This window comes from Conger conger, chromosome 2 (assembly GCF_963514075.1).
Source record: "Conger conger chromosome 2, fConCon1.1, whole genome shotgun sequence".
Taxonomy (NCBI): Eukaryota; Metazoa; Chordata; class Actinopteri; order Anguilliformes; family Congridae; genus Conger; species Conger conger.
In genome coordinates this window covers 45,399,425-45,416,206 of record NC_083761.1, presented here as the reverse complement: position 1 = coordinate 45,416,206, position 16,782 = coordinate 45,399,425, and the positions used below count along the sequence as shown (strand labels likewise).

Here is a 16,782-nt window from a genome sequence, read left to right as displayed (position 1 = left end):
AGGCAGACATTGGCACTGTTCGCCTACAATTCGTCAAGATCATGCGCATTGTATGCATGGTAATTCGCAACTGTACCACAGCATTTCTATTGCAACAGTTGTTGTCACATCTTGTTTTGCACAGTAAAATAAATAAGTCGAACGTTATTTATGCAATAGGCTATGTTCTTATTTGGCATAACATTCTGCCACACTGCAATACTTCTCATACAGCACCATTTCTTCATTTTTTTTTTGAACACTGCTTTTATTGTTTTTACTGTTATATGAACCAACGTGGCTCATCCATTTGCATGTTTCTGGTATCTAAGCACTTTGTTATGTTCTGTAGTGTAATGTATTCACATTTATTTTATGTGCTACAAACGCCCGATAGAGCCACAGTAAAAATTCTACTACACGCTGATTGGCTTGACTGGCGGACAGACGGGGTCCAGACCAGGTCCAGACGCCTTCTGTTAAGGGCCAACCACAAGAACATTTAAAGAGATTGAATTCCTTGCCTAATCTATTCACAGTTCCCTTATGTTACGCAACATTACTTACGTTAATGTCACATGCTCATTACCAATAACATGAATAATAAATTATGCTCTTCAATGCCACATTCTCTAATATGAATAATTTAATCAGTGTTCTGCTTTAAATCAATTTATAGGTTGGTTATTAACAGTCATTCAACAATTCAGCAAGCAATCACCTGGCTCTTATCACGGTCTGTAGTTATTGTAGCTATTAATGTTATTAATGTATATTTTAAATGATGTATTTAAAGATACAAATGACCAGAAAATGAAAACACAGCACAGAACACAACATAGGTCTACTTCAGCCAGAAGATGGCAGGAGTGACCTTCTCAGTGCCTATCAAACAAGCAGAAAAGATGAATGTTTTTCCTCTTTTTGGCTTGGACAAAATCCCCAAAGGAAATGAAAACCTTAGGAGTCTAATTCTAGACAGATTTCAGCCCCAAACTCAATAACAACAACAAAGCTCATCTTCAAGAGAGTTGCATCTCACAGCGAGGGAGACTTTCTGCTCATTTTTTTCTGGCATCTCAACTGGAGATTTACCTTTTTTTTTTTGCACTTTGATCTCCTTTGAACAGATAGACGATGAACAGTAATACAAAATAATTATTGAGCCTGCTACAATATGAGCTTAAAGATAATTCTACATTCACATGGTAATGTTAAAATTTTTAAAAGAAAGCAATTTTGGTTATTGTGGTCAATTGTATAGAAAGGTACACATAATAACATGTAGTCATGTCTGGCTTTCAAAAATACTGCCATCTAATGAGCTGATGCTGATAAGCAATTTTTTTTACTATCAATATGTCACTCAAATTTGCTACTTTGAACAAATAAGGGGCATGATTTTCAGATCTTCTAACGGTATAACATGCAAGTGGTCTGCACATCATGAATGTTCAGCAGTCTTTTTCAACTAACTTTTTTCTGCAATTCAACTAACATTGTTATTGACCCTGACCAACATTTCATTTGAAGTATAATCTCCTTTTTAATGTTAAAATTATTTATAAAACTTTATTTCCAATTGTTTCCTCTCAACTTACATCCAGGTACTAAAACCAAACACAAATGAAGAACAAACATGAGACAGACTACACTCCATCGACAAGATATTTGAGATTACACATAGGCTAGGTGAGACAAGAGAACGATCAGAATTTAAAATAACAATAAAAGTAAAAATTAAAATAAAAGGCATATTCTAACTTCTCGTGTCACTTGACCCTCTTTCAATCAGCAAACAAAAAAAAAAAAATCCTTTACATGAAAGAAAAAAAAAGTTTCAACGATGTCTGTCAAACAAACAAAAGCACCAAATCTTTATTCTGCTACTGATTCCACATTGACTATCCCGCTGTTTTTATTTCTTTTGATGAAAATCCAAGGTTGCATTGTTGGCCATTCCCCCCTCATATTTGTAATCTTGCAATAGATTTACATGTTATTAAAATAGCATTATCTTAAAGAAAACTTCATATACACATTTTCTCCGTCTCCTTTTTTTTGATACATCCACCTGTCACAGTTCTGTCCAGAGCCCTTATGGCTTTTATATGATTGTGATCCGCAGCAAGCGGTGGGAGGGAACTTTGGGACGATTTGGACTCACTGAAATGTGCAATTGTCTTTGACGATAAGATGCAGGTGTTTTACACTTCAGACTCAGGCCAACAAAGGGTTCCAGCTACACATGCTCAGTATGAACTGACACAGAGATAAGTCCAAGTCCAAACACAGACCATGATTGCAAAACAATGATATCACCATCACTTCAAAGACAAAGAAAAAAAAAAAAAAAAACAAACAAACAAAAACAAACCTTACAGGTCAGCAAGAGAAGCAATGTTTGTAAATGTAGTCACTGCTTTAGACATTGTAAACACTGATGGATGGTAAAACGTTTGGCTAATATAGTCAAAAGGACATCTTTGCGTTTTTGAAAATTCAGGCAGTCACATGAAGATATTGTACAGAATGCGAGACGAGAGGCGTTAACAGCGCTGCCTTCACGTGTCATACTCCTTTGTTTACTTCACTTGTGTCTACTTTCTGCTCTCGCAGCTGCGTAAGGTAATCGCTGGAACTGGACGTGTGTTGGTACGGAAGGGGGGGGGGGGGGGGGGTGCACAGAGCAATGGGGCCACTGCGTAATTCCGGGTGCATCACAGGCCTTCATGTGCACATTTAACAACCATACAAACACAACACACCTCTGTTAACACTGACGGTGGCACAAACACGAACAGAGCAGACGGCGAAGGACATTGCCGTGAGGTGCAACGCGGCAAGGGGCCGAGGATACAGAGGAACACTTAACCTAGACGCGGTCAAGTGTTAGTGTACTACAGGGATGAGATGGGAAACACTGGAGGGGTCTGGTGCCAGAGCTCAGGTTGGCCTGAGGCCTCCAGTCGCGTGAGAGTCGCATGAGTCTGTCTCCACACAGGCATGGGCACCCTGGAACAAATACAGGATTTGAACACAAAATTCACCACCAAGTACTGAGCACTTGGAAATAATTGTTTAAAAAAAAAAAACCAAAAAAAAAAAACCAACAGCCTCAATTACATCACGTCATCATGACACAATAATAATGATGTCATCTATAAGGCAGTTTTTCGAAATTTTGATACAGCTTCCGAACCATTAAATTAAAAACATCGACCCACATTTTTTTCCTTTTTAGATAGCATTTTCTTTGTTGTTGTTTTCCCATCCCAACGTGTGCTTTTCAGTATAATAATAATAATATTATTATTGTTTTATTATTAGTTTCAAATTTGACTGGGGAAATATATTTAATGTTTTAGCAGTATTGTTCAATTAATTTTTTTCTGTTTATCTCTTTAACAGGCACATAGGGGATAGAATCTAAGACAAAGTCCTATCGCCACTTGATGAGCATGATTATAAGAGAAACCAACAACAACAAAAATACTCTGATTATCAACCATTATTAACATTTCACATTGTGGTTATTTGAAATAAACAGAAATAAAAACAACAATGGAATCAAAACATCAGAAAATTAAAGGGTGCTTTCTTTTGGTGCGGTATAGGGTCAGGGGTCAGAGGTCAAGGGTCATGACTGTTGACCGCTCCACTGGTTTTCCATTGGCCGACGTAGCAGTTCCTCCACGTGCCTGGCAACATCCATGGTGTCTTCCAGGTCAAACTCCCCATCTCCATCCAGCATCGAATCACCCCTACCGGAATACAATGCAGACTTTACACATAAAACAATCTATATGAGCTCGCACAGAAACCTGAGACAAACCCCAGGTCCAGTTCACATATGCTCAGGAGTATTCGCCGGTGTTATAGTACTCACATGGGAGGGTAAATGCCATAGTTGTGAGGGTGACTGACAGATGGGGAGGCTGCATGATCCATGTAGGTGGGGTTGGCTCCAGATGGGTCCGGACTGGCTGTGGTGAACCTGCATGCGGAGGTACAGACAGAACACCTTTTTAGTCACTACCCGCTGCATAGAAACTTGCACAGTCCCCTGAAGACACGTGATGTTACTGAGCTGAAAACAGACAGGACAGAAAACCTCCCCTTCAAATGATTATTGGTCTAAACCTGTTTTCAATCATTTTCTTTGATTAACAATACAAAATACTTCAAGGTACACTAAGTAAGATTTTTGTGTTAAAACATTGTTACAAGGCCATTGTAAATCCCTTCCTATCACGGAAAAAGGCTCACTGACATGTTGACTCTCTGCCTGCATTTATAGTCCTTAAATTCAGGTTTTAAAATATACAGTTGAAGGGCCGGCACTCTACCAAAACATTGTACAGCCGTACAATAATTCAAGCTCATTGGTTTAAAATTGGTTCTAATTGCCACAGCCAATGGCCTGGGGGTAGGGAGAGGGGGCTTATTCTGAAACATGCACAAGCATAAATCTTGCCCATCGACAATGGCTACCAGCACCACCAGAGTCTACCAGCTAGCGATCCTTAGATTCTACATCTCCTGTGGTTAAACCAAAGAAAATTGGACCTATGTGTCATGTGCATAGCGGCAAATCAAGTTCAGCAAACAAAATGACCTATTGTACTTTTCATACATCATATACAGTCAGTCCTCCTCAATTAGGCTAATATTTCAAAATTTCAAAAGTCTTTATTTGCATCGCCAAATTTTGCATGTTTTGAAACACTATTTCAAAGGATGGATACATGTGGCTGTTCTATGCACTCAAACTCAGCGAACATGCATGGCAAAAACCGACAATTTGTAGATTTTGTCATTGAAAAGATCTTGAAGCACACGTATTGTTAGATAGCTTTTACCATAACCTGCAATAAAGGCTAAGTGTGGGGCATCTTTTTTCTTTTAATGTATTTAGTAATTAAAACAAATTGTCTACATTGAATTCATCATTTCAATTCGTTCTACACAATGTGAAGACAATGTGTTACCTGCCAATTGATTATTTAGATCGCTGGTGAAGTTAATTATGGAAACTTGAAATGAAATGAATCAAAACGGGTCAAGACCAATGCAGTTTCCTGCCCTGTCTATTTCCAGCTCACCAGGCTCTGCTGAAAGGCCAGTAGTAATGTGATACTGTTGGTACCAAATTAAAATGCCATATTTTACTTCAGGAAGGTTATAACATTAGTTTACAAAAACAGCCTTTGAATCTTTCAGGCAAAGATTTGTTTACCCCTTATAAAGACATTTGAGGGCTTTAACTCACTCATGCATTTCATTCTATGTATGACGTAGACCAGGGCTGCCCATCTCTGTTCTTGGAGATCTACCATCCTGTAGGTTTTCACTCCAACTGTAACAAGTCGCACGTCATTCGACAGCTAGAGATCAGGTTGAGCTGTTTATTTAGTAGAATCAGGCATGTGAAATTAGGGTTGAAATGAAAACCAAGCGGACGGTAGACCCTCCAGCAGCAGGGTTTGGCAGGCCAGAACATAGACAGTGCTCGGTGTTGCTGCTGTCATACACGCAACGAGAGGGAGCCGAGCCGAGCGCTCCTTAGCAACAGCGGTCTCCCCGCCACGCTGGAGAAGGGGCCGGCGCTTTCCATGTGTTCCCGCTCCGCTAATGTGTTAACGGGCTGACGGTATTAATGCGAGGACAAGGTGCTCGCCCTTAATTGGCAATTAAAGAGGGGGCCTGCCATCCGCAATGCCCTCAGCCATTAACTCCCGGGCGTCGTGGCCGAGAAGGCCCGAGAAGAATTAACGCCCTGTGCGGAGAGGGGAGAGCGAGCGGGGAAGGGGCCTTCGGACGGCAGCTTCGGCGAAGGACGGCAGCCGCATACCGAGCCGCCAGTTAACGTCGCGCTAACGAAACAACGGGGAGAAGACTCCGCCAGCGTGACGGGCCAGGCAATCTTCCCATCGTCGAGCAAAGTGCTATTAACGGCTCTCAGGGTCGCTCCGGAGCCGACCGAGAATTTGAAGGGTGCAATTAGCGGTAATCAGCCCTTTCCTGTTATCCTCGGTCTCCGCGGCGAAGCGGTCGAGCAGGCCGCCGTCTCGGACGTGACGGCGCTCTCCACGGCGGGGGTGGCGGGTGTGGAGGAGGGGAGCGGCGGGACTTACTCTGGCACAACTTGTTTGATCTGCGGTTTGACGTAGCCGTCCACTGCTTTCGCTGGAGGGGAGGAGAGAGGTGGGCGGAGAGGAGGGTCAACATCCTACAATAGCCATCTGTTTAATCTTCCAAAAACGTTTATCTTCCGTGGGTGCACAGATAAAATTGGCAGAAGATATATCACTATAACCATCACAGCACTGGCTATACCACAGCTGAACAACGGCTGTTGCTGAGATGAAGGAACATGGGGCGGCGCATGAGGGTACATACAGTGAGGAGGGGTGTAATATTTGGAGAAGACCTCATCCTTGGGCCGGTCGGGGTAGAGGAACAGCAGGTGGTTGAGGTCGCTGATGCGGTCGGCCAGGGAGCGGATGGAGAAGTCTTTGGTTGTGTAGGGCATGAGGTTCCACACCATCCTCTCTCCTGGGCCCAAGGGGAAAACAGACATAGCTCTGTCAGCCAACAAGCCTCTGAGCTGCTATTCAGGAAGGGGTTGCCATTTCTGGATGGAATTCTCTGGCTAGTTTTGGCAGTCATAAGATACACATCCATACCCTCATACCCCATGCACACAATCAACAATAGAAGATGAGAGAATGTTCCATGTCTGTTCAGCAGAGTGAACAGAAATAGTTAAGAGCCAAGAACTGTAGAATCTTGGTTGGGTATTGGTAACAATTATACAATATAAAAAAATACATAAGATATTTTACTCAGACTATTATGTTAGTTAGTTAGTTAGTACGCTAACTGTTGCTACTTAAAATATTATATTATACGATTGATGACACATTTCGTATGAAGGCCTAAAGCAATTTATAGCCAAGAGCTTATTTTATTAATTTGTTTTACTACAGACAATTTCTCTACAATAAATGTATACTGGTTTAATACAGCCTAGCCAGTAGGGCTACTCCTGCCCACTTTCTATTGAGCGCATGAGAAAACACAGGAATCCATATAAGTTTAATTCTGAAATCAATGTCCTAAAACCCCCTTTTCAACAAATACCCTGCCACAAGAGCATACCTCCAACCCTGGTGCTAAATGCAGCAAGATATGCAAACTTTATTCAGACTAAGTTAGAATACCCAGACATTCATTTAAAAACCAAGCAGTAGTTTTAATTTGTCTTGTTTTAAAATGTCTAATTCATTTTTTTTGTAAAAAAAATACTGCTAAAACATTTTGTCTCTTGTAGGAAAACAACAGTCCAGTGTGCCCTGGCTTGTAAGGTAAGGAATGCTAATAAATCACCAAGAATTGCATGTTCGTGCTAGTTAGGAGCAACAGGCTTGATGAGCTGAGATAGCACTTAGGAAGAGTAACACACAAAAATAACCAATGACTCTAGCTAGCCTCAACTAAGAAAATCCATTGCAACCAGCCGGTCTAAAGCCAGATTCATGCTTGATGCAACAGCCTCTGCATGGGGTCCGTACGGTACTGCTCCTAGACTCCGTACGGCGGTTGCCAATCATTTCAGTCCATTCCGGAAAGCAGAGCTTGCAACAGAGACAATGAAATAGCTTTGTTCTACAATCCAGATCAATACGGAGTACACCGTATGGGTAAACATGAGTCTCCGTTTTTGCTCCGTACGGACCTCGGGCTTTAGCGGACGTGACCCTCGGTCGGTGGACCATACCTGGTTTGTTGGGGTTCTCGGCCACCCAGGCGATGGTGATGCCCCCGATCTCAGAGTCGCTGAAGCGCAGCAGGAAGGTCCCGTTGGGTTTGGACATGAGCATGTCCTGGGCCTGCTGCTTGTTCACAAAGCCCAAGATGGCCCTGCCACATCACAGACACACACACAGACACGGTCAGGCGGGCAGATAGGAGACACAGGAAGCAGGCACCCATAGAAACAAGCAACAACACAGAGGTAAACAGATGGACAACACTGATAGCGTATTGTTTGCTTTGCCGAATTAGATTTTCATGTGTCTGGGTAACACCCGATGTAATGTTAATTCAACTCCTCATGAATTAATTTAATCTCTGATCATCAGAACCTGTTTGTGATGATCACACTGTCGCTATGGAACGAGTTCAACATCAGCAACAAACCAGAATGTGATTCCAAGATAAAAACAACTGTCCCACGTACGACAGTGCAATCTTTTTTTCCATTTCAATTATTGCTGAAAAAGTAATATGCCATTTCCGCCCTCTCCCCATTCCTATTTTTACACTGACCTTTCTTGCAATGAGAAATTTTCAAAGCCCTGAAATGTCTTCATAGATGAAGATGAAGGTGTAAAATAATATAGTCACGACAGTAAGACGGTAATGACAGCCTTGCAAATGATCTTTCGTTTCCTCTGGAACACAGGGTGGATGACAGACAGCCGCTCTCTCCTACCCGTCGTTCCAGTGTGGCTTCAGATGCTTCTTCATGAGCTCCATCACCCCGTCAAACCATTGCCAAAACGTGAAGTTCCGACCGGGTAAGCTTTCCTGTGAAAAAAGAAGAGTTGGGGTAAAGACACTGGTCATTCACATTCACAATGTGCCTTTTTAATATTACATGTTCATTGTTCTAAGCGTATTTCCTTATCCTGGAAATGCCTTTACATTTGCTCAAGGGTATGAAAATAGTGCTCTGTTTTGGAACTGAAAACGTGGCAGCCAAAAACTCATAATTCATTATATGTACATGACTGAATATTACACTTACATTACAGACTGGTATTATCCAGAGTGACTTGCACAGCTTTTGCATACAATTTTTTACACTGTATGATCCATTTATACAACTAGATATACACTCAGTGACCACTTTATTAGGAATTTAATTTTTTGACTTCTGCAAAAAGAAGACTGCTTTACCAGTACTGGTCAGAGAACCTCATAGCTGGGCTAATCATGTTCCAGAGAGCCTATACAAAACATATAGCACATAAGATATTGTACATAGAAATAGCATTCCTATGTACACGTACCCAACAGTATGCAACAAAACAAAACTACAGAGAAATTCTAAGTAAATAATGGACATTATATCTGTAGTAGTTAGCATGTGTTTGGAATTAGAAACTATAATGGATTGAAAAGTATACCAAATGTACCCTGACTCATGTCATTCGTGGATTTGCAAAAAGCAGAGATGGTGATTTGCCCCCACACTTGTTTTGGCACCACGCGTTACAAAATAAGCAACGGTTGTCGATACCGCGAAAGCATAAGCATCGCGATATAGTTTACAGATAGAACCATGAGTTTTAATTTTAGCTTTCAAACAGTATATCCTGGGACCATAATGATTGAAAAATTCACCCTGCAAGAAAGGGAACAAATAAACCCACTCAGATCCAAATACGGGCCAGTGCGACTTGGGGTTAATGGTTTGTTCAACAGACACTGCATCAGGCCGTGGGAAATACTTATGCAGAGAGATGGGAGAAAGCGTGATATTCAAGACAAAGCAATTGTGTGTTTTGTGTACAGAGCCATCCCATAATTCTCTTATCAGGATGTGAAGGACATTTTGTTCCATCATGCATTTCAGTGCTGAAGGAACCGTGTGGAACAAGGACAGCAACATCCTTTAAATTTCAGTGACCGTAGGGCCCTTAATTGAACAAATGCCCCTAATTGAAGGCAGGCTACTCAAGTGCTCGCTGCCATTAGAAATCAGTTAAGGGTGACCTGGAATAGGAATCACTGGGGGCAGGGCTGGACAAACAGAAAAATTACGGCTGGGCTTTCTTGTCAAGGAAATGGGTAGCAGCTTAAAGGGGACGTTCACTGTGCAGGAGGAGTACTAGTAAGGTAGTTGTGACTGAGACTGCATTGCAGTACAATGTGTCAGAGACAATACTGTGTCTGAGATTATGGTCTGAGACAATACTGTGTCTGACAGTACTGTCTGAGACAATACTGTGTCTGAGAGCACTGTCTGAGACAATACTGTGTCTGACAGCACTGCCTGAAACAATACTGTGTCTGACAGCACTGTCTGAGATAATAACTGTGTTTGACAGCACTGTCTGAGACAATATTGTGTCTGAGAGCACTGTTTGAGACAATACTGTGTCTGAGAGCACTGTCTGAGACAATACTGTGTCTGACAGCAGTCTGAGACAATAACAGTGTCTGAGAGCACGGTCTGAGACAATACTGTGTCTGAGAGCACGGTCTGAGAGCACTGTCTGAGACAATACTGTGTCTGAGAGCACTGTCTGAGACAATACTGTGTCTGAGAGCACTGTCTGAGACAATAACTGTGTCTGAGAGCACTGTCTGAGACAATACTGTGTCTGAGAGCACTGTCTGAGACAATACTGTGTCTGAGAGCACTGTCTGAGACAATACTGTGTCTGACAGCAGTCTGAGACAATAACTGTGTCTGAGAGCACTGTCTGAGACAATAGCTGTGTCTGAGAGCACGGTCTGAGACAATACTGTGTCTGAGAGCACGGTCTGAGACAATACTGTGTCTGAGAGCACTGTCTGAGACAATACTGTGTCTGAGAGCACTGTCTGAGACAATAACTGTGTCTGACAGCACTGTCTGAGACAATACTGTGTTTGAGAGCACTGTCTGAGACAATACTGTGTCTGAGAGCACTGTCTGAGACAATACTGTGTCTGAGAGCACTGTCTGAGACAATACTGTGTCTGACAGCAGTCTGAGACAATAACTGTGTCTGAGAGCACTGTCTGAGACAATACTGTGTCTGAGAGCACTGTCTGAGACAATAACTGTGTCTGAGAGCACGGTCTGAGACAATACTGTGTCTGAGAGCATGGTCTGAGAGCACTGTCTGAGACAATACTGTGTTTGAGAGCACTGTCTGAGACAATACTGTGTCTGAGAGCACTGTCTGAGACAATACTGTGTCTGACAGCACTGTCTGAGGCAATACTGTGCCTGAGAGCACTGTCTGAGACAATACTGTGTCTGAGAGCACGGTCTGAGACAATACTGTGTCTGAGAGCACGGTCTGAGAGCACTGTCTGAGACAATAACTGTGTCTGAGAGCACTGTCTGAGACAATACTGTGTCTGACAGCACTGTTTGAGGGAATACTGTGCCTGAGAGCACGGCCTGAGACAATACTGTGTCTGACAGCACTGTCTGAGGCAATACTGTGTCTTACAGCACTGTCTGAGGCAATACTGTGTCTTACAGCACTGTCTGAGACAATACTGTGTCTGACAGCACTGTCTGAGACAATACTGTGTCTTACAGCACTGTCTGAGGCAATACTGTGTCTGAGAGCACTGTCTGAGACATTACAGTGCTTCAGTGACAGTCTCAGAAAAATACTAATAAAATAAAATGTAGCTCAAACGCTTTACATTAAGCCAATTACAAAGAATTACAATGACAAGACATTGTAGACAAAAGAATAAAGAAATAAACTAATAAACAATGTGATTGTGGAACACTTTGTCGCCACAAGTGGGATGACACAGTTTGTGGGAATATGTACTGTAATTCCACGAACTCCTTTCCCCTGTGCCTCCCTCAAGTGGGACCACACTGATTGTGGGAACATGCCATTCCCAACAACCAACTGACAAATAACAGTGTACTGTATACAAAATAGAAACAGGGAGAAAAGGATAGTGCTGCTGGACATAGCACAAAGTTAAAAGCAAGAAAAAGATGTTAGATATACAGTCAGGTCCATAATTATTGGGACATCGACACAATTCTCATCTTTTTGGCTGTATACACCACCACAATGGATTTGAAATGAAACGAACAAGATGTGCTTTAACTGCAGACTTTCAGCTTTAATTTCAGTTTCTATATGTGCCTCCCACTTTTTAAGGGACCAAAAGTAATGGGACAAACTAACAATCATAAATCAAACTTTCACTTTTTAATACTTGGTTGCAAATCCTTTGCAGTCAATTACAGCCTGAAGTCTGGAACGCATAGACATCACCAGACGCTGGGTTTCATCCCTGGTGATGCTCTGCCAGGCCTCTACTGCAACTGTCTTCAGTTCCTGCTTGTTCTTGCGGCATTTTCCCTTCAGTTTTGTCTTCAGCAAGTGAAATGCATGTTCAATCGGATTCAGGTCAGGTGATTGACTTGGCCATTGCATAACATTCCACTTCTTTGCCTTAAAAAACTCTTTGGTTGCTTTCGCAGTATGCGTCGGGTCATTGTCCATCTGCACTGTGAAGTGCCATCCAATGAGTTCTGAAGCATTTGGCTGAATATGAGCAGATAATATTGCCCAAATATTGCTTTTGTCAGCAGTCACATCATCAATAAATACAAGGTAACCAGTTCCATTGGCAGCCATACATGCCCACGCCATGACACTACCACCACCATGCGTCACTGATGAGGTGGTATGTTTTGGATCAGTTCCTTTCCTTCTCTATACTCTTCTCTTCCCATCATTCTGGTACAAGTTGATCTTTGTCTCATCTGTCCATAGGATGTTGTTCCAGAACTGTAAAGGCTTTTTAGATGTTGTTTGGCAAACTCTAATCTGGTCTTCCTGTTTTTGAGGCACACCAATAGTTTACATCTTGTGGTGAACCCTCTGTATTCACTCTGATGAAGTCTTCTCTTGATTGTTGACTTTGACACACATACACCTACCTCCTGGAGAGTGTTCTTGATCTGGCCAACTGTTGTGAAAGGGTTTTTCTTCACCAGGGAAAGAATTATTCTGTCATCCACCACAGTTGTTTTCCGTGGTCTTCCGGGTCTTTTGGTGCTGCTGAGCTCACTGGTGCGTTCTTTCTTTTTAAGAATGTTCCAAACAGTTGATTTGGCCACACCTAATGTTTTTGCTATCTCTCTGATGGGTTTGTTTTGATTTTTCAGCCTAATGATGGCTTGCTTCACTGATAGCCACAGCTCTTTGGATCTCATATTGAGAGTTGACAGCAACAGATTCCAAATGCAAATAGCACACTTGAAATTAACTCTAGACCTTTTATCTGCTCCTTGTAAATTAGATAATGAGGGAATAACACACACCTGGCCATGGAACAGCTGAGCAGCCAGTTGTCCCATTACTTTTGGTCCCTTAAAAAGTGGGAGGCACATATAGAAACTGTTGTAATTCCTACACCGTTCACCTGATTTGGATGTAAATACCCTCAAATTAAAGCTGAAAGTCTGCAGTTAAAGCACATCATCATTCATTTCAAATCCATTGTGGTGATGTATAGAGCCAAAAAGATGAGAATTGTGTCGATGTCCCAATATTTATGGACCTGACTGTAGATCAAAGTGATATCTAAAAAACTAAACAAAACAAAAAGGGAAAATAAAAACAGTGGTAAAAATAGTGCTGCTAGATATAAGCAGAATTCTAAGAATTAAAACATAATAAAAATAAGGAGACAATAATAAAAGCAGTGCTGCTAGATATAAGCTAGATAAAAAATTGTTTTCAGTTGCCATTTCTTCCGGTATTAATTGGCAGGGTGTTCCATAATTTAGGGGCATAATTTAATTATTAAAAGCGACATGCCCAATTTTCTTTTGCAAACCATGGGGAATAATTAATTAACCAGCTGCAGATGACCTGAGGGCTCGTGAAAGGGACATAAAACAACAGCAACTTTGAAATGTAAGGAGGAGCTAAACCATTAAGAGCTTTGTAGACAAGTAAAAGAATCTACAAGATACAGGGAGTCAAGGCAGTGCAGCTAAAACCGAAGTAATATGCTCTTGCTTCCTTGTTTTTTGTTCAGTCTCGCAGCAGAGTTCTGAATTAATTGTAATCTTTCAATTGACTTTTTTGGAAGACCAGTAAAAAGAAAATTGCAATAGTCCAGCCTACTTACTAATTTCTCAGAATCCTGACTTGATAAAAATGGCCGTACCCTGGTAAGGTGAAATCAGGCTTGGTCACCTTGTTAATATGCATTTTAAACTTACATCCAGGTCTAAAATTACACCCTGGCTTCTGACTTCTGCTTTAACCCGGGGAGCCAAATTTCCTAAACTGTTAAAAAGTGTGCGCCTTTTGGCTTTGGGGCAAACTAAATGTATTTCTGTCTTATCTTCATTTAACTTAAAAAAGTGTAGCTCATTCATTGATTAATTGCAGACAGACAGGTAGTCAAGGAATATAATGCATTCGGAATGCAACTGCAATATATAGTCATCAGCATAGGTGTGGAAATTAACATTGTGTTCTCTGATGACATGACCTAAGGGAAGCATATATAATGAAAAAATAAGGGGACCAAGGCAGCTCCCTTGTGCAACACCCAAAGATGTCATATTTTTCTGATGTGATTTATATAAAATTGTCTCCCTGTAATGTATGTTTGGAACTCATTAAGAGCGCATCCGGTTTTCAAGGCTATTGATTGGAATACTGTGGTCAATTGTGTCAAAAGCTGCACTCAAATAATAAGAACTGAAACATCTAAGATCTAAGATCATTAACTACCTTATTAACTACCTTAGTTAGAGTGGTCTCTGTACTGTGATTAGAATTAAAACCTGACTGGAACTTCTCTAAAGTACTGTTTTCATTCAGAAAGATGGTAAGTTGATAAAAACCTACCTTTTCAAGTATCTTGTTCATGAACGGTAAGTTGGATATACTGTAGGTCTGTAGTTGCTTAGGACACGAGAATCTAAATTTGATTGAGGTTTCACAACTGCAGTTTTAAAAGCCTTGGGAAAAATTCCAGTCTCCATGTGTTGACTATCTTTAGAGCAGTTGTGGAGACGCTCTTAAAAACATTTTTCAAAAATGTGGTAGGAACAGGGTCAAGATGACATGCTGAAGGTTTACTCTGTGCTACAATTTTACAGAGCTCTGCCTCAGAAATTTTTGTAAAGCTTCAATAGTGGCTGGCTTGTTACAGGGCAGATTATCTACATTGCCAGTGTTTCTAACAATAAAATGCTAATTCGTCACACTTCGAAGGGGAAGCTTGAAACGTGAGCTCAGTGTGTACACCATTATTAAAGTTAGTAATGCATTCCTTGCAATGAACCTCTAGTCTGGTTGTACTCCATTTTCTTTTGGCTCGTCTTCATAATTGCTTCAGCTCACGGATCGTGTTATTTATCCATGGTGTCACTTTATCACAGAGCTTCTTTTTAATCTTGACTGGGATCAACCATTGAATTTATTGAGCGGTTCTCAGCACATAGATCAGAGGATTTCACAAGCTCTGAAAACGTTTGTTCTGCTGTAGGATCTAAATATCACATTTGAATTATTTATTTTTTGTTACTTGATGCATTTAGAAGAACATCAAAGTACATACAGTAATGATCAGAAGCAGTATATCCCTTCTGAAGCTACCAAGTCAAGTATATTACCATGCTAATGGGTTGCTTTGGTGACATTTTGAATTAAGTCTAAATTGTCTAATAGATTCATACATTTCAAAGCCTTGGAGTCGGCACTATTATTAATATGAATATTCATGTCCCGATTCGGTCAAGAGCAGAATGGACATAAGCTCAGAGAACTCAGGAAGAAATACTGAGGATAGCTAAGGAGGCCTATATGATGTTAAAATAAGCAGGACTGGGTAAGCCTTAAGCACAAAGGCAAGATATTCAAAAGATGAAAATGTACCTAAATCAATCTCAGTGCAGCTAAACTGATGGGAGAAAATAGCAGCCATTGCACCCCCTCTTCTACTCCGTCTTACTGACTGGAAAAAGTTAGTTTGGGGGACAAGCTTCGAGAAGTGTTGCCACACCCTTGTTAAGCCAGGTCGCAACAAGAAACATACAATGCAAATTCTTATCAGAAACAATATGATAAATATTTGTGAGTGACTTAACATTAAATGATAGGGGGGGGGGGGGGGGGGGGGTATGTGCACCTGAATATGTGCTTTGCTGAGAGAGCTGAGTAGGATGCTAAAGTTTTCATTTAAGTTTAAGTTCAGATTGTTGCTTAGGAATGTCATTAGCCCCTACATGTACAATGACTTTGTTAATGGTTGGGTGATAAATCAAAATTTCATCTTGTGATAAAAAAAATCCAATTGAAGTGTTCTGCAATCCAAAGTTTGGCAATCCAAAAATTTGGCAGAGCGTAAAAAGGGAGAATAATTTAAATTAAATATAAAAATTTAAAATAATAAATAGAACTGCGAAAGAAGTTTGCGAGTAGAAAGTAGATCAAGTTGCAGGAGCTCACGGAGACACGTCTGCTCTCCCCAGAGTCCAAGCATAATTATGAAGCATGGCGAAGCAGATAAGACTGAAGCATGGTGCTCAGGCACTGTCCTACTGTGGAACCCAACTAAGACAGGACGTTTGGGACAGGGGCACAGTTGGCTTCCTCTGGTCGTGTAAAAATCACACCAGGAGTTTCCACAACGACTATACCGCTACGGCGTTAGTCCTCTGCAGCGCCAAACTCACCCTGTTGAACTGTGACCAGGACATGGTCATGTTGCGGTAGTCTTCGGAGTTGACGCTGGAGCTGCTGAAGGCCTTCTGAGCCAGGAAGACCAGGTTGTCCTCCGACAGCCCCCGGTTACTCTGCACCTCGGCCTTGTACTTCATGTTGAGCGCCTCGCACAGCTGTGGCCACAGCACCTTATCGGGAACGATGAAAGGAACCCGACCCTGAGGGAGCATAGATCTGGATATAAAACTTATCCACGACACTTGTGACCTCACAAAGCAGCCTATGCACATACCTTCATCATCCCAGCCCAATCTAAGCCGGAGATCATCTTCAAGGTTAGAAC

General features: G+C 41.5%; 1 protein-coding gene across 4 annotated transcripts in view; it reads right to left on the bottom strand.

The window, feature by feature from the left end:
* Nucleotides 1-1,522: 1,522 nt before the first annotated feature.
* The window catches only part of stat5a (signal transducer and activator of transcription 5a), a 78,159-nt gene continuing 62,899 nt past the window's right edge, over nucleotides 1,523-16,782 (bottom strand). For all 4 annotated transcript variants that reach the window (XM_061222915.1, XM_061222917.1, XM_061222918.1 and 1 more), the window contains exons 14-20: nucleotides 16,451-16,657; nucleotides 8,480-8,574; nucleotides 7,763-7,905; nucleotides 6,382-6,537; nucleotides 6,117-6,168; nucleotides 3,869-3,976; nucleotides 1,523-3,743 (exon numbers count right to left, since the gene is read on the bottom strand). In XM_061222915.1, the coding sequence (XP_061078899.1) occupies nucleotides 3,620-3,743; nucleotides 3,869-3,976; nucleotides 6,117-6,168; nucleotides 6,382-6,537; nucleotides 7,763-7,905; nucleotides 8,480-8,574; nucleotides 16,451-16,657 (885 nt within the window). In that variant the 3' untranslated portion in view covers nucleotides 1,523-3,619. The remainder of the gene's footprint in view (nucleotides 3,744-3,868; nucleotides 3,977-6,116; nucleotides 6,169-6,381; nucleotides 6,538-7,762; nucleotides 7,906-8,479; nucleotides 8,575-16,450; nucleotides 16,658-16,782) is intronic.